General features: G+C 50.8%; 1 protein-coding gene and 1 long non-coding RNA gene across 4 annotated transcripts in view; one reads left to right on the top strand and one right to left on the bottom strand.

Annotated features, from left to right (window-relative positions):
- RXRA (retinoid X receptor alpha) overlaps positions 1-21,729 on the bottom strand; it is a 106,610-nt gene that overhangs the window by 7,186 nt on the left and 77,695 nt on the right. For all 3 annotated transcript variants that reach the window (XM_030461511.1, XM_030461512.1, XM_030461513.1), the window contains exons 5-9: positions 14,214-14,383; positions 9,113-9,242; positions 4,781-4,913; positions 3,596-3,687; positions 1,860-1,965 (exon numbers count right to left, since the gene is read on the bottom strand). In XM_030461511.1, the coding sequence (XP_030317371.1) occupies positions 1,860-1,965; positions 3,596-3,687; positions 4,781-4,913; positions 9,113-9,242; positions 14,214-14,383 (631 nt within the window). The remainder of the gene's footprint in view (positions 1-1,859; positions 1,966-3,595; positions 3,688-4,780; positions 4,914-9,112; positions 9,243-14,213; positions 14,384-21,729) is intronic.
- LOC115599280 lies at positions 4,798-6,017 on the top strand. Its single transcript, XR_003988270.1, has 3 exons — positions 4,798-4,936; positions 5,537-5,650; positions 5,895-6,017. It is a non-coding gene; the product is annotated as an uncharacterized LOC115599280 (long non-coding RNA).

Here is a 21,729-nt window from a genome sequence, read left to right as displayed (position 1 = left end):
GGTGGATGAAGAGCAGGGCTGTCCCCATGCCCAGTCCCATCCCAAACACCACCCAGGCACTGTGTGAAGCCAGGAGTTTATCCCAGAAGGAGAAACATCCAGGGGAGCTGCTGGCTAGGCTGCCCCAGGCAGCTCTCTTTGTGTTGGCTGTGAGCCCCAAGGGGAGAAGAGCTCCTCTGCTACACCCCAACAGCCAAAGTGCAAGGGCTGGGGCTGGATTTGCTTAGGGACTGCAATTCAGTGATGGTTTTTGGGAGAGAAGTCAACTTCAGAGTTGGCCTGGGATCCACACACAGAGAGATCACCCCCATCCCCCCAATACTGTGCATTGTGCTCATCCCTCACTTCCTTCCTCACCCTAGAAACACCCAAAGGACCCTTCATCCTAACTTTCCTCCCACAAGCCATGAACACCCAAGAATCCCCTTTTACAATGTCTCTTCCCATCTTGCCAGCATCTTGGTACCCAAAGAGAGAGCCAAAAAAAAAAACAACAAAACAAAGCCCAATCATTACTTTTGTGTGGATCTGAATACTCCCATCCCTGCTCCAAGAGCATCCTTTGCTTTTTTCAAACCATCCCCAGAAGACTGAGGATACAGGTGAGATGCAACTCCCAGTTGCTTGGGCTGTTTTTTTCCCAAATATTCCTGCCTCAGCAGCAATCCCCAGCAGCAGCACTTCCCAGTGCTTGGCTTGGTTTTCTCAGCTGAGTGTCAGCAACTTAACTGGCAGTTGCCAGCTTCAGGCTGTAACTGGGAAAATGCGCCCACTCAGCTCCAGAGCTGTCCAGGAAAGCATTCCTAATTCCCCCTCCCATTCCCAGCTGGATTGGGGGAGGCGGGGAAGGGAGAAAAGAGCATCAATTGAGGCTTTCACTTCCCAGCAATGATGCTCAGCTGCCACTGGAAATTAACTCCATGTGCATCTGATTCTCCCTGTGGTTTGCTCCCCGGGGCTGCCAGAAGGGAAATGATACCCCTGTCCCCATGGGCTCATCCCACTCCTCTGCCTGCAGGAGCTGAGGCTCCTCAGGTCCTGGCATTGCTGTTTCTGCCTGACCTTGTCCTGGCTGTGCTGCATTTATGGCATGGGAATAAAGCCACTTCACAGGGGGGGGATTTTCTAAGGAGGTTCCCAGCTGAAGCAGGTAGGGATGAGTGGGTTTCCCCGCAGAGAACTTCTCATTCCCAGATGATGTGGGAAAAGGGAGCCCTAAGTGGAAGGAGCTTGGACCTTGCCCTGGGCTCCAGCATCCTTTGCATCAGCTCCAGCACCTCAGCACCCTTTATACCGACCCCTGCACCCTTTATTCTGACTCTAGCACCCACTACACTGACCCCAAAACTCTTTATACTGACCCCAGCACCCTTTGCCCAGGGTTTTGCAGGGCTGGGAGGCTGGAGAAGGTCAGGACTCCTGGGGCAGGCACTCACTCACCTCCCAGGCTGGTCAAGGTATTTGTGTTTGCAGAGAACTTCTCATTCCCAGAAGATGTGGGAACAGGGAGCCCTAAGTGGAAGGAGCTTGGACCTTGCCCTGGGCTCCAGCATCCTCTGCAGCTCCAGCACCCCAAAACTCTTTATACTGACCCCAGCACCCACTACACTGACCCCAAAACTCTTTATACTGACCCCAGCACCCTTTATAGGGACACCAAGACCCACTACACTGACCCCAACACCTTATATACTGACCCCAACACCCTTAAATTGACACCAAGACCCACTACACTGACCCCAAAACTCTTCATACTGACCCCAACCACCTTTATACTGACCCCAGCACCCTTTGCCCAGGGTTTTGCAGGGCTGGGAGGCTGGAGGAGGTCAGGGCTCCTAGGACAGGCACTCACTCACCTCCCAGGCTGGTCGGGGTATTTGTGTTTGCAGTAGGCTTCTAGCGAGGCGTAGACCTTCTCCCGTAATGCCTCCACTTCAGCTGGGTTGGAGAGACCTTTGGAGTCTGCAAGGCAACAAAAGGACCCCCAGTCAAAAAACCTCCAAGCTTCCCAAGCAGGTGAGGAGCCCTCTGCAAATCCCCATCCCTCCCAGCACCACCAGAGCAGGGCACAGCACAGATGTGGGGTCTGAACCCCAAGATTTAGGGGCAGCACCCAGCAGCTCCTGGGGAGTGTTGAAGCCCTGGAAAGTTTGGCCTCTGCCTCCAGCTCTGTTCTACCCCACTGCAAATCAACGTGGCTCAGTGCAGTGGTCACAGATCATTTAAAGGGTTTAAGTCCCCCAGACTTGGGGGATCTCTGCCCCCAGCTCAGGGACAGGGCTGAAGAAGAAGCCCCAGCTCTGGCAGATCCCCCGTGCCCCAGGGAGGATCTGTTTTTAGTAGGGTGAAAGGGACAGTCAAGCAATCGATATCCCCCAGCACATGTGCCAAGGGAACCTCTCCAGATTCCCCTTTTTTTACCATATACGGCCAATCCCAAATTACAGGCAATAAATTACTGCTGATTACAAGGAGCTGGGGGGGGGGGGGGGGAAAAAAAAAAAAATTTAAAAAAAGGAAAAGTCGAGCAGAAAAACAAACCCAAGAACCAGCAATAAACCCTGCTGAAATGCCCTGGCTCGTGTTTGATGGGAAAGGGCAGAGAAGGAGCTGTGCTTGGGCACAAATCATGCTCCTGCCAGGGAAGGGATGGAAGGGGAGGGGGTGGCCACAGAGGTGGGGGTCTGTCCTTGGCTGCCATCTGCTTTTGGTCTGGACTGAGTGACTCTAAAACACAGAGAACACCACAACAGAGCTGTCCAGGTGTCTGCAGATGGTCAGGCACCTCCTGCTTCACCAGGGCTTTGCTCTCTGAAACACCAAGGACAATCCCTGGCACTCAACCCTCTGCTTCCCTGGGGCAGCTGGGGGCCAAGGGGGAGAAGTCAGCAGCATGAAGCCTCCTGGAATCTGTAAAACTAAGCAAGCTGCAGACAAAAAAAAAAAATAATAAAGTTCTTGTGTGTTTTATGAGCAGGTTTCATGCCTTTTCCCCTCAAGCTCTGCAGAGGGTTCTTCCAGAAATGCAATTAATAGAAGCCCTTAGATGCTGAGATCACAAACCAGAGGACAACAAGGTCCATGTTCTAACCCATAGTTTAGTATTTAAGGATATCTAGGTTCATTTTTGCTCCTATTTAGGGACAACTGCCTCAAGCACCAGAACTTTCTTTTTACAGAGATGCTATAAAACTGAAAATAGGCAGACTGTGCACGTTGACAAAACTGAAGTCCCTCAAGACCAGCAAAGTTCAGCCCCCCAGTAGGAGTCAGCTCCAAAACCAACATTCACAGCCTCCTGGGATGAATCCTGGCCAAGGCTGGGCCCTGCATGGGGAGTATTTCAGAGAATGCATGGAGAATGCCCCTTGGGAAGGGAAGCCTGGGCATGGCTCTAGATCCACCCCTGGCCAGCAAAGGACACATCAGTAAGGTGGCAGCTGCATGTGCAGCATTTAATTAACTTTCATTTTCTTCTTTCTTGCCCTGGGTGCTGTCAGCTATTTGGAATGGAGCTTTAGAGGTAAGAAAAGGAGCCAAAAGGACAGAGCATCAGGCAGGAGAGGTCTGGAGAGGAGGTGATGGCAGGTACCAGGGTTGAAGAGAACAATGGCTCGCAGGCAGCCCAGCTCTGTCTTGTCCATCTGCATGTCTCGCATTTTGGACACGAGTTCTGTCAGCACTCTGCAAAGGACACAAAAATCACAGGCATCAGTGTGGAAAAGAAAGGAGAAAACACCCAGGTGTCAGACCCAGAGTGAGGTCCTGGGGTGTCTGGTTAATGAAGTCACAGGATGGGATTTGCACCAGCTGAGGATGTGCCCTCATTTTCCTCCCGGAGCAAAAACAGTTTATTAGGAGCATCAATAGTTCCTGTGAGATACAACAGGGACCATAAAAACTGGATCCAGACATTGACTGAGAGGCTTTGGCACCTGAGAGAGCTACCCCAAAATAAAAAATAATAATTTAAAACAAAACAAAAAACCCCAACAGGTATCTAAAAGCAATTTCCTCTGCCCATGATTTTTATTACTCCCTGTGCTCTTACTGCAGGTGCTGGTCTTGAAATATTTTCCACTGATTGCCCAGTTTTTCCTGCCAGAGCCAGCAGTGAAGTCATGATCTTGCACTTGTGACCTCACAGGAAACAAATGATGTCAGCCCAGCCTGAAGAACAATTTCCTTGCACAGCAAAGAGAAGGTGATTTGGTTTCAACCAAGACGTCTCAAGATGAGCCCCAGGCAGAGCAATCAGTGGTGTCAGGAGCCACACCGTGGGTCAAACACCCTGGAAATCTGGCTTTAAAACACTTTCCCCAAGCAGGAGATTAAAGAGCTCTCAGGACATGCATGTGGAACCTGCTGGGTACTTTTGGTGCTTTTTCATTGTGAAAATAAAATCACGTCTTGGTCCAATTAAAGATGAAAAGAAATAAAGGAGTGGCCGCCTTGTAACGTTAGAAGGCATCTGGACCCCATGAGAGAGGCTTTGATTTGCCCTGGGCAGCTTTCTCCCTGGCTATTTTGGGCTGTTGGTTTCAGCAGGATTAAGAGGAGGGATTTAAATTCCTTGCCTGCAGGAAGGACCACGACATTTCCACGGGATGGACACGCTCCAACCGGGCTCCTTCGACCACGGAGCCAACCCATCTCCACCCAAGCCCCTCAAGCGGGCTACAACGTGCGGAAAGGAGGCAGAGCAGCATAGGGACAGAGATGGGGATGTCTAGGAAAAGGTGACCCGAGATGTGTGTCCCCAGCACCCAGCACCCACCTGTCAAAGATGGCCCCGACGCCGGCACTGTGCGCGCTGTTCCGGTGGACGTGGAGCCCGGTGGCCAAGAGGATCCCATCTTTCACAGCTATGGAGCGGTGGGAGAAGGAGGCAATGAGGAGCTCATTCCACCCTGGAAAACAAGCAAGGCTGCAGGTTAGAGCCACGGGGTCCTCAGTGGGTTCGGGAAGCAGCAACGTCACCTCCCCGGTGCTAAAAAGAGAGGAGGAGGAAAGCGCTGAAAGAGCTGCGGCTGCTGGAGGAAGAGGGATGGAGATGGGAAGGGAGGGGGAAGATAAACCCTGTGTTGGATGTCAGGGAAGGAAAAATAATAATTAAAAAAAAAAACCAGGAACAAATGCACTAAAAATATAAGGCTAATAAGGGAAGCAGTTTCCTCTATAAACCTCGCAGGCACCAGAGCAAACCACTCTCTGCTCTGCTGTGAACCCAGGAGTGGGTGTGGAGCCCTGGGTTCCCCATCTGACCTTCCACTCCGTGCCTCTGAGCAGTTAAAGACCTATTAACGCTTTATATCAGCTCATTAAGCTCATTTTCAGGCCATAGTGGGGCACAAAAGTTCATTCACCATTAGCCAACCGTGTGAAAACTCTGGCTTGCAGGTTTATTGCTTCTGCCACACAAAACCCTGGAAGGGATGCTCACCCCTCCTGCTCTACAGGGATGTCCCAGGTCCATCCCTGCTCCACTAACACCTGTCTGGAGCTGCCTACAAATCACCTTTTGTTTTATTAGATACTGGACATGATGCTTCAGGAGACAGCAAAATGCATCCTCTGAGCCCAGACCATGGGAGCAGTTTGGGGAAGGGAGATGTGGCCTCCCTCCCTCCCAGCTCCTCTTCCTAAGGTAACAAGTCTTCAAATTCTTAAATCTATTCCTGGCTGAGTCTAAGAATTACTGAAACAGCCCCCTAACAAGAAAAAAATGCTATAAAAAGTGAAGGGTGGAGATTTTGGTGACTTTCAACCAGGAGAGGCATCTTCAAGGCAGCAAGATGGATCTTCATCACCTGGCCTGAAAATGTTCTGGTGTCCAGGACACAGGGCTCCAGAAATATCAGGATATTTTATTTTTATTATTTTTTTTCCAGGTTGGAAAAGCAAAACCTTCACCTTCTCTCTCAGAAAGGTCTCTTCTCACTGACTGAAATGCAAGGTCCACGTGTGTTGTATTTACCTAGTGTTGCAGAGATGGGTTGTTCCATTGGAATGTTGACAGGGAATAAAGTTCACTCTTTCCTAAGTGGCCACAGGACGTTTCCACCCCAATCACAGGAACATTTATTTGGTTATTTACTGGGTGAGGCCTGGCACTCACAGAGGGATTGCAACACTCTGAAACCCAAGGAGGATGGAGGAGAAGATGTGGGACTGCAGCAGGAGCCTGCAGGAACTTTCTTCTGGGGCTGAAGAGGACCCCGTGGACCCAGCCCCACTGAAAGGTGCTGTGGGTGCCCCCCATCAGGCCCCCAGCAACTCCCTCCCACCCCCAGCCTCTCCATGCAGCTCCAAGCAAGAGAAACCAGAGCTGGATCACAATGTTCCTCCCCAGCAACAGCTCTCACAGCTGCCCTGGCTCTTGGCCATCACCCAACACTCCTGGGCTGGGGCTCAGCACAGCCCCAGCAGTGCCAAATTCAGTCTCCAACTTGCCAGGAACACGTGAAAGTGGGGAGGCTGCAGGGTGCTGCCAACATCTGTGCTGGGCTTATTCCAGCTAAGGAAGGCTGGATTCATCAGCATCCTTCAGCTGAATCATTCCCATTTAATACTGGGATCTTTCAGCTGAACTGGGGAACTTATTTCCACCTGGTGCTTCGACCAGAGCATCCCCAAAGAGCTGACAAGACACAGAGGGAAGAAGGAAAAATTCAGTCTAAGCACAGGCAGGGGATGGGAGTGAAGAGACCAAACGAGTCTGCCCAAAAAGTTTTGCATTTCAGCAGAAGCAGAGCAGATTCCTTGCACTCTTGTATCTCTCTTATCTCATCAAACAAGCTGACTGCAGCCTCCAGGGATGCTTTGGCTTCTCTGGGGTTGGGAAAGCACCTGGCAGCACAGCGACCACCCTGTTAAACCATCTCACTCCCAAGTTTCCCCAGCAGAACGAGCTGCAGAGCTGCAATGCTCAGCACCCTTTGCCAGGCTGCTGCAGAGAAAACATCAGGTGATTGCCATCTCAGCCACAGCAAGCTTGGAAACCAGAAAATCCAAGGAAAACAGGCTGCAAAAGTTGGGTTTCCTTCTCTTCCAAAAAAAAAAAAAAAAAAAAAAAAAGAAAAAAAAAAAAAAATAATTAAAAAAAAACAAATTAAAACAAAACTCAGAGAGGGGAGATTTTTAAATGATTCAGGATTAGAGGAAAGCTCCTGCTGGCCCATCCAGCTCTGCTCCTCAGAAGATGCGTGCTCCACTTCATTCTCCCTTCGAGGATGCATGACTGAGCCTGACTGATGCTCTGAGCTAAATTTTAATACTTAAATATTTCATGGGCAGCTGTTCTCAGCAGGCTGCTCTCCCCACTCAATAATAGATGGAGCCACTGGCTAAGACTTGGGGGAGGTTATCTCAGGTCCCACCAGAGAGGCTTGGAGCTTGGAACCCAACAGAGCTGCTCCAGGTGTTCAGCCCACCCCATGGCCACAGGGTTAGAGCCACCATGAAATCTGGGATGTGATGGGGTCTGCAGTCCCATCCCCCCTTCCTGCCCTCTAGGGTGCTGAGAACTGGGCCCAAAAAAGACCACCACCCAGGAGAGGACCTCAGAAAATCTCCAGTTCAGCTTCCACTGACCTTCTTCTAAAGAGAAAGGAAAGGCTTGAGCTCTTGGTGTGGGGTTCATTTCACAAAACAAAAAGGCAGTTTCTCAACCCAGATCTTCCTTGGGATATTTGCAGAAAGCTCTGAAAGGTTTCTAGAGACCCTCCTGAGAAATAATACACTTTTTGGATTTTCCAGAGAGGAAAAAATTTCCCTGAGCCAGCTTTGGCAATACTCACACCCATGGAAAAATCCTGAGAAGCACCTTCACCAAAGGACTAGAAGGAGCCATCCAAGGAGGGCATGGGACTTGGCCACGTCTGCAGCAGGAATAAAACTCCCAAATCCTCCATTCCCAGACTACTGCTGTAACCATGAGCTGAAATGTGACTATAAAAATCTCCTTTCAGTAACGTAAGAAGAGTGGAAAACCTACACCAGTAAAGGGTGAGACTTAGAAACCTTTGAGGTCAAGGATTTCCAAGAGGGACTGGGTGTTTGTGAGCAGGGCCATGGGATGCACCTACAGTGGTAAAAAACTGCCCCCCAGAAAAACCTTAAAAAACACAACAACAGCTTGGGTGGTGGGAAGGGGGAAACACAAATCCCATCACCTACCAACTCTGGAGGCCTCATAACTTCTCCTGAAATAACCTGGGCAGACGTTGGACCAGATTCTGGAGTTCTGGCAGTTCTTCCATTTGGGGCTGAACTTGGCTATTGGTTCTTAAAGCTCTTTCCTGCCCTATTTTGTGGGCAAGCTCCAGAGTCCCCAGCTGAACTGGGTCTGGCTGCCAGGCTGGTTCAGTCCAGGAGGGTCACCCACTCACCCTGCTCTGAGGCAGGGGCAGGGTTGGGTCCTCTGCTCTGCACTGAACTCCTCCATCATTCCCTTTGCAATTCCCTTGATTACTTTGAGTAAAAAACCTGGAGCTTTTTGCCTAAAATGCACCATTGCTGAGCACTGCTGTTGATTCCTTGCCCTCTCAGATCTTTGGGCACAACCTGCCAGCAGCAAGGGCTTGGATTTACTCGATGGAAAAAGCCTTTTCACAACCAACTGCTTTCCACCTCCCGAAGCCTCCCTTCCTGCAGACCTCCTGCCATGCAAGGAAATTTAAAAGAAGCCCAGAGACCTTCATTTTCATCTTGGTGGGTGGGAGAAGGAGCTTGATCCATTTTTCTCCCCTTTCTGGTTTTAATTATGATCAAACACTTCAGCCTGATGAAATTTCATGGAGTCCCCAAGCCCAGCAGGAAAGCAGCATCTATCTCCCTGGGTTTAAACCACCCAGCCCACATCTCTGGGGGCCTCTCTCAGCAGAGATGATGCTGGGCCATTTTTTCACCTTGATTGGCAGCTGGGGCAACATTTTAGATGACCTTCCAACCCATCCCTTGGGGCTTTTTAAAATCCTGATCAACTGAACCACCAGAGCCCGTTCCTCAGAACCAGTTACCAGCTTTCAAGGTGTCAGAACCCAAACCTAAGAGGGATCCCTCATGTCCCCACTCCTAGGGAGCCCACGGGGGGACAGTCCCCACTCACCTGCTCGGAGCAAGATGACTTGGTCGTCCAAGGGCAGCTCGGAGAAGTGAGGGATCCTCTTGGCCCATTCCACCAGGGTGAAGAGCTGTTTGTCTGCTGCCTGGCAAATGTTTGTCACCGGGTCATTGGGCTGCCAAGAAAAGGAGATGGAGAGGCTGGGAGAAGGCAGAGCAAGGAGAAGGTGGAAGAGCAGCTGAAAGCTCTGGCTTGGGAGCCTGCTGAAAGGCACCCCAAAAGCGGATGTTTTCAGTCCCTGGGAAGGGAGGTGAGTTGGTTTCTCCACCACGTGGGTTTAAGTAGTTTTTAGCAAGGGCCAAAACAGGAACCAGGTGTGTTGAGACCCAATATTCATCCCCCTGACTGAGGAACCAAGGCAGCTCCAGCCCAGGGGAGGGCAGGATCCTGCACCCACCCAGGCACCACACACCATTCCCATGCCATTATCTCCCAGCTCCAGAAACCAGGACCAGAGAGGGTGTTACAGAAAGAAAAAAAAAAAAAAAAAAAGAAAAAAAAAAAGAGAAAACCTTTCCTTTGAAATATTATCCAGTAACAAAAACCATCTGCTCTCAAGAAGGACAGTCAGCCTAAACACACCAAATCCCTGTTTAAAGGAACTCCTAACAGCTCAAGTGGGTTTGTGATTAGGAACTGGGAGAGCCTGTCTAACCCCAGCAAAGCCAGACCTTGCTAGTCCAAGTGTGTACACAGGGTTCACCTCTCTGGACAGGGATGTATGAGCCCCTCCACATTTCCCCCTGCAATCCCTGCTGGTATCCAGCAGCTTCTACAATTATTTTTTCTTCCATAACCTTAAAAGAGCAGTTTCCAAATTGGAGGAGGAGTTTTTACTTCAGCCCTGGACAGCAGGGGGAAGGGGGATGAATGCAGAAGCAAAGCAGATGCCAACACCAGCATCACCTCTCCCCCCAGCACTGCAGCAGGACAAGGCCATTCCTCCTCATTCCTTTTGCTATCCCATGGCAGCAAATCCCTCTTCCCAGCTAGGCAGACAAGATCCATGCTGCTCAGCCCCTCCTGCCCCTGGAGCCATAGCCCAGACCCCTGCCCAGTTCCCTGGCAGCAAACACAAACTCTGGGTCTCAGTGGCCAATGTCTCCTCTTCTCCAGGCTTAAAATAACCAGGATCTGGCAAAGCTCAGGGGCACCTGTCTCAGAAATATTTTCACCTGTTGCATGCAGAGATGGATGGGAATGGGCTCGTTTTGCTCCCTCCTTGCTCTGCCCAACTCCAGCAGCTCCCTGGAGGGTGCAAGGGAGGGGGAGTCTTGCCCTGAGGAAGCTGGGGGTCTGCCCTGGGGATGGAGAGGTGAGCAGGGGCTGGGCCCTTCCCCAGGAGAGAAAAGTAAGACATGATTTCCTCCAGAACACAGGAAAATCCTCAAGTGGATGTGAGGAGGAACTTTCAGAGGGATTTGGATGAGAAGGGACAATCTCAGCCCATGCCAGAAGAACATCACCAACTTCCAGTCATCCAAGCTTGGTCAGCAGCCAGGTGGAGCACCCAGGGGTCCCAGCTCCCATGGGATAGGATGGGATGGGGACCTGCATGCCCTGGAGTGGGACATGACCTGAAGGACACCCCCTGCTCCAGCAGAACCTGACCCATGATGCAACAATTGCCTTCATTTAGGCACTTTTAGGGCATTTTAGGAAAGTGAGATGTTTTGGCCAAAGCTTTTATCAGAGGTGGCATCTAGGTAAGGCTGTCACCATCTCCAGGACTTGTCCTGCTGCACAAGCTGGAGATGAGGTCTCAGTGCCCATGGCTGCTCTGCAGGCAGCACAAGCTGTACCCAGCCTCTGGTGCTCCCTCCAAAGTCAGAGCCAGGAGCCCAGCCTTTAATTACACCTCAGATGGCAGTTCCTGGAACCACCACGGTGCCTCCTGGCAGAACTTAAATCACTGTAGCTTGAGAGGCAGCTAAAAGTGTCATCCCTGCAGGGCAGGAGAGCTCTGCCTGTCTCCAGGAGGGGAATCTGCAAAGTGGTGCAAGAAAACCTCTCCGTGCCTGGTAAGCAAATCCCCTCCTGCAGCAGCCAGCAAGGGCAGAGTGCCTGAGTGTGACAGGACGAAAGGACACGCAGGCACCTGATCCTTCTGGAAAAAATGGAGCTGGGAGACATCTTCCAGAAATTGGTGACTTGAAACCAGCTGCTCAAAGGCCAATTAAGAGCTAATGGGGAGAATACCTCTCAGTTACAGGCTTTGCCTTTCAGTGGCCAGAAGCCCATCCCAGGTGGTGCTTATGCTGCAGGAGCCCAGCCTGGTGGCTGCTGGGGACATGGGGCAGAGACAAACCCATCCTCCTGTCCCCTTGTCCTGGCCAGGCACAGGATCATGCTGGGGGGGGAAGGTCAGAGCCTGGTTCCTGAAAGGGCAGGGGCTACACAGGGGCTTGGGGCTTCCTGGAGGAGGGGGGATCCTGCAGCTTGAGGGAACCTTCCCAGGGTTGATCCCCTTCTCCTGGGTTAGCAGCCTGCCTGGGCAATTAGCAGCTCTTTGAAGAGCTGTTACCAGGGCTCAGGGGTGCAATTACTTCAGGTGAGTGTTTTAGTGACAGTCACCAGAACACAGAGTCTCCAACCACCCAAGGCAAAGAGAGAAAAATCTTTGCAAGGAGAGCAAATCCACAGCACCAGATCTGTCCCCACTTTGGCTGCTTCATTGTCCATGTCCTGCCCATGCCACCCACAAGGATCACACTGCACACCCCTTTCCCTACCATGGGCTGCAAACCACGACTGTTCTCCATCCTCTCTGGAATCAAGCAAGGTGTCAGGAGAGGTCCCCTCCCTCCCTGGTGCCACACTCAGCCTCAGGGGACCACACTTCATCAGCAACATGTTAGATACCAGGGCTGCTGCTCCCCTGCTCTCAGGACTGTGCTGAAGCCCCACAGTTGGGTCCTATCTGCCCTAGGTGACAAAGCAAAGGGACCTTCCTCATCCAGTGCTGGCATCTCTCCTCTCAGAGGTGGCACAAAGTGACAGCCAAGAGAGAGGAGGGCACCTGGAGAGGATGGGTTTAACACCTACATCACCCTACCACCTTCATCCCAACCTCCTGGCAAGCTCTGGAGCTCTCCAGCAGCGTTCAGTGCAAAGAGCAGGGACACAAATCCAAGGACACAAATCCCAGGAGCCAAAGTACCAGGTTAATAGGAACCAGCTCATGTCTTTTACTCTGTGGCTATCAGGGACTCTGATAGCCTCTCTGCCTTTCCATCACCCGGACTCTCCGGGGAGGGCTGGGAGCAGGGCAGCTCCTCCGTGTCCCCTCCCTTCATCTGGTGGCCTCCTCACTTGGAGCTGCTGACCTCATCCATCTGCAAAACCTGCTACAAATGTCACCTCATCGACAGAAGCTGCTCCACAATACCAGAGCATTTCAACAAGCCTCCTGTTTCTATTTAGATGCAACACACATCCTTGTTCACAGTAATGCGTGTTGAATTATGCAGGAACCAGCTTTCAATTTGCTGCAAGAGGCTGAGGAGAAGCAGTGCCAGACGAAGCCATTTATTTCAGCTCCCTCTCTGGGGTTTGTTTTCAAGTCAGCACAAGGCTGGCTACAACTCCTCGGAAGGATTTGTACTCCTGAGAGCCACTCCAAGCCCCACGCGAACCACGGCTGAGCTGCATCCTCCAAAAAACAAAACAAAACAAAAAAAACCCCTTTGTTGCTCCATGGATGCTCTGGTCCCAGGCTTAAAAATGTGGGGAGAACCATAGCCCTGAGACTGCTTCTGGAGAGCTTGGGAATTGGCTCTGTTCACAGCAGGAACTGCACTGAAAAGCCTCACTGCAGCAACCAGCATCAAGTGGCCGTGGAGGTCAAGGCCAAAAAGAGCATCCCAGGGAGGCAGTCAAGGTTTAGGCTCTTCCAAAGAGCAACCTGATTCTGAGATCTCCTGTCAAGCCCTGCCAGATAAGGTATTCCCTGCTCAATCCTCCAAGCCCCCTACAAAGAAAGAGATAAAGTAGAATTGTGGCAGAAAAGAAACACTGCAGAGCCATTCCACTTCCCAGAAATAGCTGCATTTCATCACCTCAGCCTTGCAGCCACTCAGCACACAGCAACAGCAAATGCAGAGGGATTTTTCAGCCTATGATCCTGCTCTCCTGGGTCTGCTGTACCCCTGTCCCCTCCCCAAGGGACTTCCAACCAGCCAGGAGATGCCCTCCACTCCAGGGTCCCCCCTCCCCAGCAACAGGTAGCAAAGGAAGGGATTGGGGTGATTTATCCCCTCTCTGTCTCTTCACTTTGAGACTTCCCAATCCCTCAGTATCCCAAGGCTCCCCTGGGGTATGGGGGGGCTGTCCTGAAAGCAGAATTGCAGAGGGGAGGCTGGCTCTCCCATTTTTAGTTAGCTGCTTTGCAGGATGCTTCCTCCAAGCTGGGCTATAACCTGCTGATAAGGGAATCTCTTAGGAAAGGGACCAAGACACTTTCCCTCATCTCAGCTTCTCACTCTTTTCCTATTTCCCTCTCAGCTGTTTCTTCTACACACCCAATCCTGCCAGAGCCTGGTGGCTTTGAGCAGCTCCAGTGATAATAGGAGCTTGGGAAAGGAGTTTGAGAAGCAACCTCCTCCAGGTTTTCTCTTCTTTCGAGCCAAGCAGCTGTAAATCCTGTGTCTGAAAAGTCACATCCCAGCTTTACAACTCTTATCTCTTTGCACTTCAGCCACACAGCCCTGGTTATTGGCTTGACTGGACTCTGAGCTCTCCAGAGCACAGGGTGTTTCCTTGTGCCTTTTAGCACTAAGGGCTCTTAACTACAAAAAAAACCCCTTCTAATTATTCCTCACAGTATCTGCTCCTTCCCTGAGGTGGTGAGACAGATGAGTACCCCCAGTGCTGGGGGCTGGAGAGGGGCTGAGGCTTTTGCTTTCCTCAAGTTTTCACCTCAGCTCACACACAGGCTCAGCAGCAGAGCTCAGAGGTTGCATTTCTCAGCTTGAATAATTTCTTTTCCCATAAGATAACCCCTCTCTGACCTAGGCTGGCTGCTCTTTTCATGCCTGGCCCAACAAGCCAGCCCTTCTGCCCCTGGGATGGGGCCAAGGTGCCTTACCGAGCTCGGCGTCAGGCCCATGTTTGCTTCAATGTATGTCTCTGTCTTTGGTTCCACTGCAAGTTCAGCTTCCAAGATCTTTTCCACGGGCATGTCCTCGTTAGCACTACTTGTTGACTCCACCTCGTTCTCATTACGATCCTTCCCCCGCTGCCTCTCCTCTTGGACAGCTGGAAGGGACGGAAAAGGGACAGAATCAGCCCAGGGCTCCTGGCCACAGGGTCAGGGGCTGAGCTGGAACCATGGAGCTATGGGCATGAGTTTGCCATGAAATCCTAAAGCAGCCTCATTCCTTGGGACCTGATGGAGCACACACGTAGCTGATGGCTTGGTTCTCCCACCTGACCTTTCCATCACCATGGTCCCCAGGCTTGGAGGGTCCAAGGGAATATGAGGTTTGGGAAGCCACCAAGAAGCCTGGGGTTGGAGAGCTGCTCCATGTCAGCTCCCCTGCAAGGGATGGTCCTGCTCAGACCTGGCTTCTGCTGAGATATTCCCCCTTCTGCAGAGGGAGAAGCCCTGGAAGCAAAAAGTTTAAAGACACATGAGGAAAAGTAAAGGAACCATGGGAGGGGGGAAAATGAAAAATGAGGGAAGTGCTAGGGTAAGGGAATCCTAAAGAAAAGAGAAATTGGCCAGTTTAAAGCATAAGTTCAGAGTTCAACCATCTTCTGAGCCTGTTACTGCTGAATTTCCATGGAGGTCATGTCATGCACCTCATTCCCTGGTCCAGCAGTGAGGGTAAAGGCTCCATGGCAGGAGGATGCTCCCGTGGGACCAGGGAGCTGCCAGCAGGCACTCCATGCAAACCACCAACCTCACTGTGTCCCAGGGCAACTTCCAGACAGGAGAGACCTGTCCCAAATCCTGTGGGGTGGGATTAACCTAGCCAGGAGCATGTCACATGCTGGTGAGTTAACATCTGAACAGTGCATAGATAAAAAAAACCTTATCAGATGCTAATAACATTATTCTTAATGATCTCCCTTTGAAACCACCACACAGGTTTTCCCTCAACCTGGAAAGCAGTTTTATGCAGATGGTTACAGTGGGAACAATCTCCTCCTCAATCCCCATGTTCCATACCCTCCACCACACACTTCTCCACACACCAGCATTTCCCACACTACAGCCCCAGCCACGGGAGTTCCCATCACTGGCCAGGAGAGACAATTCCCTGAACTCCTCCTGAAAGAGCCATTCAGTAACATCCAAGGCCTGCTTTGGATTGACAACTGACCTCCTGCTTTACCTCTCTGCTGAATCTGAAGCTGGGGAGGTGAGGTTAAGAGCAAGCAGCAGGGGTACAGGCTTTATCCCAGGGAAATCAGGGCTGCCTGTAACACACGAAGCCTTTGCAGGCAACCAAGCGGCAGCAGCTCCTATGCCAAGTGCCAAAAGAAAAACCTGAGAGTATAAAACTTATTTCTTAACAAACAGGAAATTAAGACACGTACTAAAAGAGTCCTACATGGACATTGATCCCATTAATCCAGCTCCACCCCAGCACGCCAAGGCCTGGGGCTGATTTCCACTGCTCGCCCTCCCCTCCCGCAGCAGCCGCCGGTGCACGTCAGCACAGCTCGGGCTCCTTCCATCTCAGAGCTGTTATGCAAAAAAAAAAAAAAAAAAAAAGCAAGAGGTTTTTGGGTTTGTTTGTTTTGTTTTTTTTTTTGCAAACTGCTCTTAAGTTTACAGGCTGCAGAGGCTCCTGAAGCCCACACAACACTTTCTGCCTAGTCAGCCAGAGCCAGGTAGGCTGCTGCTGTCAGAGCTGGGATTTCTGTTGTGCCTTTTGTCCCCCTGACTCTTGTCTGGCATGGGTTCTTCTCTTCACTTTTTCAGGCCAAGACAAAATCCTCCTCAAGTTTCTCCCCCCTACCCTTACTCCTGCTTCCTCAGTCGTCAAAAAGCTGTTCTGATGCAAAGAAATTCTTGCTTAATGCCAACCCTCCTCCAACAGCACAGATGCACCGAAACTCCTTTGGGCACATTAGAAAAGATAAAACACCTCCTAAATACCAGAAAAGCCTCAGAGAAAGGCAAACCCTCGACAAATGGAATTTTACAAAATGACTTAAATGCCAAAGATCTGATGCACAGATGCAGCAGGACTCAAGGAGGATGGTGCAAAGCATGGTTCCTCACTCTGAGATCAACCACACAAGGACAGGCATGGGGTTGTTGATCTGAAAAACACATCTTGCTCATCCCCCGGGGACTCAGATGGATGCTGGGATTCATGGAAAGGTGCTGCAGAGGTTTGGGGAGACAGTGGCTACTTACAGGCTTGGATCTGCAAATCTCAGCCTCACTCAAACCTACAGACACATTCTTGGGTGAGAAGACTCAGATGCACCCAAGGGGTTACGGGAGGGTGAACCTTAACACACCCCCAGGACAGCATCTGCCAGTGATTGGGATGAATCCAGATGATCCAAACAGCTGATGGAAGAGACAGATGGAAAGAGGTGATCCACAGAACCAGTTATTTCTATAGACTTGTGCTTTGAGCTGAAAACCAGAAGCTTGGTGCTGCTGCTTGCTGGGGAGCAGGTCAGCAAAAAGCTGTCTCAGCCCAGACCTCTCAGCTCCCACAAAGGCTCTTGCCCCAGCTCAGCTGGAAAGCTGTGTCTGCTCCCAACACAGAGAAGCTTTTGTCCTCCTACACCACTCAGAGCAGCTCCATGCACAGGTCTTCACCAGGCTGTGCAGGACCAGGTGACTGCACCAGCTACTGCTTGCTTGCAGGACTTGTGCCACCAGGTGCTTATGAGCCCTACCTGTTCCTCAATTGGGAAGGAGACAGGACACCTGCCCAGCCCTAGGTGTTGGATGTAGCTTTCAGGGATGCCTGCAAGGCAGCAACTCAATTGCAGATGTTCCTTTCTCTCCCTGCAGGCAGCTTGGGGAATGAATGAAGTGGGAACAGCTTCGTTCTTCATGGTAGCAACAGGTTTGCTCCTGCAACACCTCTGAGCCTGGCCTGGGGGTAAAGGTGTCAGTGCACACCTGAGCTGCTCTCCCATGGTCATCTTACCATCACCTCAGTCTCACAGATGTCTCCCTCTTCAGAATCCAGAGGCTGAACTCATTCCACTTCTAGCATCTCCACTTGCCTGCTTTCAGATCCACCCTGCAGCATCAAACAGCTCCAGGGCTGGGAAGCCCAGCAAAGAATCCTGCAAGGAGCAGACTCTGGTTATCTGGGGGTTCCAAGCCATGGGTATCCATGTGGATGGGGTCATCCTTGCTGCCTGGGCTTCTGCAGCTCAGCAGAACTAAAAAGACACCTGAGGTGCACGGAGAAGACAAAAGCACTTAAGAGCTGTCAGCCACACAGCTTTGGAGCAGAGATCTCCAGGTCTCTGGTTTCCACTGGCATGAAGCCTCTGCTGGATGTCCTCAGTTTCCTGCAGTCAGTATTTCCCTGCTGAGGACCTGACATGTCCTGAGGACCTGACCTGACATCAGCTCCTTCTGCTGATGGACACATCCCCATGTCAGAGAAGAACAGGGATGGTGTTCCTTGAGATGTCAGAAAAAATTGCAGGTGGGGTAGGAGGAAGGAAAGAAGGAGCAAAGATTCAATCAAATCAGGTTTGGGGGTTTGAGGTTTGTTTTGTTTTGGTTTTTTTTTCTCAAACCATGCAATGTGGGGTGTTTGTATGAAGGAAAACCTTCAGCAGAGAGGAGACCCCTCACCATACAGACCTAGGACCTTAGGTCTTACGGACCTTATGTCTGCAGTCCACTCCCCACCCCAACTGGGGATTAGTCAAGAAATCCACATGGGAGGTAACAAAAATGCATTTTAAAAATGAATTTGGTTGTGGAGCAGGATTTCTTTGTGGCATTGTTTTTTATTTATCTTTTTACAAAGAGAAATACAAACGTGGTAGCTGCATGGCAGCTTGTCTGGTAAGACTGAAATGGGAATACCTTGTTCCTCCTGGCTTCCCTGAAGTCTTGTGGGCCGGGATGGATGGTGCTCCATCCCTGTAACACAGTAAAATTCAGAAATAAAGATCATTATATCATCTGGTTCTTGTTGCTTCTGCTGGGTTTTACTTTTCCTTTCATGCCAATTGTAAACTCAGGGGGTAAAGACAAAAAAACCCAAGGGGCTCTGTGAGTGGGTCCTCAATTCTCCCTTGTGGCACAACAAATGTATATTTAAGAAAAAAATACATATTTTTAACTCTGGAGAGGCCGTGAGACACTTCTCCCTCCTGCCTCACACGTGATGCTTTGCAGGATTAGCAGTTCAGGGGAGCAGGTTCTGCTGGTGGGTCCCTTCTCTGCCTCATCATCCTCATCCCCTTCCACACATTTCTGCTGAGCTGGGGGGTGGCTCAGGAGACCCCCAGCTTCCCAACAGGACCTGGGCAAGTCCCAAGCTGTGTTTAACCCATCCCTTTCTGCTGCTCCACGTTGTCAGGAGTGTCCCCACGCTCTCCTCCTGTTGATGGCTGCACCACTGTTTGCATTTTTCTTCAAGGAGACTCCCACGGTTGAGAGGTTTTCTAGTCTGATTTTCTCAACAGAAGGCAAGCATTTAAACCTTGTGATCCACTTGAGGAGACAAAAAAGATGTTGTAGTCAAAGAGCTCTGTGATACAGCCCCACCTCCTCCAGCTATGTCTCAGCACAGCCAAGGACAGAGCCTGTGTTTTCCCTGGCACCTGATGAAGATGCTCTTGTGTTGTTCTGCTTCACTTGGCCTGTACTTGCCCAAGGCCACTTGCTGTCATTTTTCATCTCCTGCTTCTCCAGCCCATCTGCACATCCCCAAGGCCGTGGGGCAGCAAGAGATGGAGCCCCATGTGTCAGGACCACTCCTTGGTGACCTCTCTCTTGAAGAACCAAAACGCCTCCTCCCGTGGATTCCAGATGAGGCTCGGTCTGCAGATGTGCAAAATGCCAGCTCCAGCCTCTGCAGGGTGCACACCAGCACTGGACCCTATGCTTCTGCTCGTGGGACAGCATCTGACAGGTTTGAGTCCATTGCAAAGTGATCAGCCAACCTCACTCAGGTGCCCAAACCAACCAGGGTGGGTGGCTGGGGTTGAATAATGAATTTTGTAGCCAAATCCCTGCTCTTTAAGATGTGTCAGCACCCCAGAATCCCAATCCTCTGACAGAAGTTCTTTCCTTTTTAAGCCCTGGGCTTGTGGAGAGAAACCTGATGCTGTGATTTGCAGCCTAATTACATTTCAAACAAACAAACAAACAAACAAGACAACAAGTGCATGCTCTGCTTTTAAAATGATAGATGCAACATGGACACTTGGATAGATGCAACACAGCCAAAGCACGGCCACACTTGGTGGGCACCAAGCTTTTGTGCCCAAGGAATGTTAACAAGGGGAAGAAGAGGCACAAAGGGGACAGGATTTTCCATCAAGGCAGAGCCTGAGAGCCCCATGGATAGGAGCATCTCAGGCTTGTTTGTTTGCTGGGAGAGAGCTGGAGGCTACAGCAGCTCCTAATTACCACTTACCCAGCTCAGACAGATGAGCATTTGTTTCTGAGATGAAAATCCATCCTGCCAGGAACAATGGAGCGGGTGACTGGCTGGGGTTTGTTTCTTTTCAGGGGGGAGGAGAGGGAAGAAAAACTCACTCCCACCAAAAATGGACTGAATGGGTTTTTTTTTTCCTCTGGGGGACAGATCCAGGTCTGGAGTTCCTGGCCATGGGGAAGGAAACCACGTGGGCAGACACCAAAACTCAGCCTGGACTTCAGGCACTGCAAAAGCCATGGGCAATCAGAAGATGCATTTTCTGGCTCTCCTACCTTCACCCCTTCTGCTCCCTGCCATTCCCCCACGGGTGCAGGGATCTACAAGGATGCTGATGCTTTCCAGCCTGCTCCCACCTGGATGCATTTTCAGGATGTGCCCCTGTACCACCAACCCCTCCTGGAGAGCCCAGGGGCTCTGCTGCTCTCCAGGACCCAAACCTGTTCAGCATCCTCTGAGCCTATAAGTGGGTGGCTGCTTTATTTATGAAGTGCTGGGTGGGCAGAGGGTTACAGGGGATTTCTGTTTCACCAGCAGTGCAATTTATGCGGCTCTGCTGCCTTTTTATGATGCTCCATCTTAGCTGGGTATCACCAGCATCTTGAAGTGCTTACATCCCAGGTACCTGTTTATACCAAAAATGCCACAACAGCAGAGGAAACTAATTCCAAAGTTTTTTTTCCTGCTTTGCCTTCATGTGCCTTTTTTTTTTTCTCTCAATAGTGCAGCTTTTTATTACTGCAAAACCCCTCAAAAGCTGAGATTCAAGAAATAAAGGGTGGTGTGTCCTCCAACATGTCAGCTGAATACTGCAGGTTTTTAAGGAAGGCAAAATACCACCACGATGATATATATAGAAAGTAACATCAGGGAAATGGAGTGTTAAAAAGCAGATTGAAACCTGTGCATGCAGTCAAGCCACATGGGGAAGGGCTCTTGCAAACAACAGCAAAACTGGCTAGCTTAGTTCACCCTCAAAAGCTGGACACTGAAGTATATGGAAACAGGAACATTGCTAAAGCAATGAGAGAAAATTACAAACCAAACCCTTTTTCTCAACTTAAGAGTACCCTTCAAAACAAAACACAAAAAAAACCAACCAAAAAACCCAAGCCCAGCATCATTTAACCAGCTGGTTTAACAAGCAGCACTTTAAAAGGATGTAAGAAACAAGCTCATTAAGCTAAAAGACATTTTCCATTCCAAAATTATCACTAAAAATAACTGTGCTCTTGAACTCTGCCCCTTCATGGGGGTATGGCCACTCCCCTGCTTTTTTACATTCACTTGGATGGTGGGGTGGAGCCCTGAATTCCTGCTCCTTGTCCCCAGGCTCCTCTTGCTCCTGAGAGATGCTCCAAGAGCTGGGATGGCCCCAGGGGGCACAAGGGGGCTACAGAGCCATGGTGGGGGGATCAGGCACTGCTGTGGTAGGGCAGGAGCTGAGCTCCAAGTCACCCTGGGTTAAAAGAGGGGGGAAATTTCAGTCCCTCTGGACTAAGTGGTTTATCTGAGCAGCTCCCCAGAGACACCTGGAGGTCTTGGAAATGCAGATGATGCTGCAAGTCAAACCCATCCTAGGTTCAATTCCAAGAGTGGGAAAAGAAAACCAATCCCTCAAACAGGGGGGAAGAGTTCTCTCAGGCTGTGAAGTTTCAAAAAAAATCCCTTGGAGTCCAAAATCAGGCGTGCAAGCAGACAGAAGATGTCCCAGATCCTCAGAGCAGGACTCCAGATCACACCAGGGCTGCTGATGGGGAGGAGCTGCAGCCATGTGGTACCCAGGCCAGCTCTGGGACAGCATCTGTGCCTGGATTTAGGAATGATCTTGGGGGTCAGTTACACAGCCTGGGCCCCAGCTGCTGGGGAGAAGGTGGCCTTCTGATGGCCTCCAGCTGGGCCACCATTTTCCCCAGCACAGATGCCCCAGCACCCACTTCACCCGCCCGGCATCCAACGCCGCCGCTGAGCTGGAGCCGAGAGCCTCAGGAG

This window comes from Calypte anna, chromosome 17 (assembly GCF_003957555.1).
Source record: "Calypte anna isolate BGI_N300 chromosome 17, bCalAnn1_v1.p, whole genome shotgun sequence".
NCBI classification, from domain to species: domain Eukaryota; kingdom Metazoa; phylum Chordata; class Aves; order Apodiformes; family Trochilidae; genus Calypte; species Calypte anna.
This window is presented reverse-complemented; position numbering and strand designations above follow the sequence as displayed.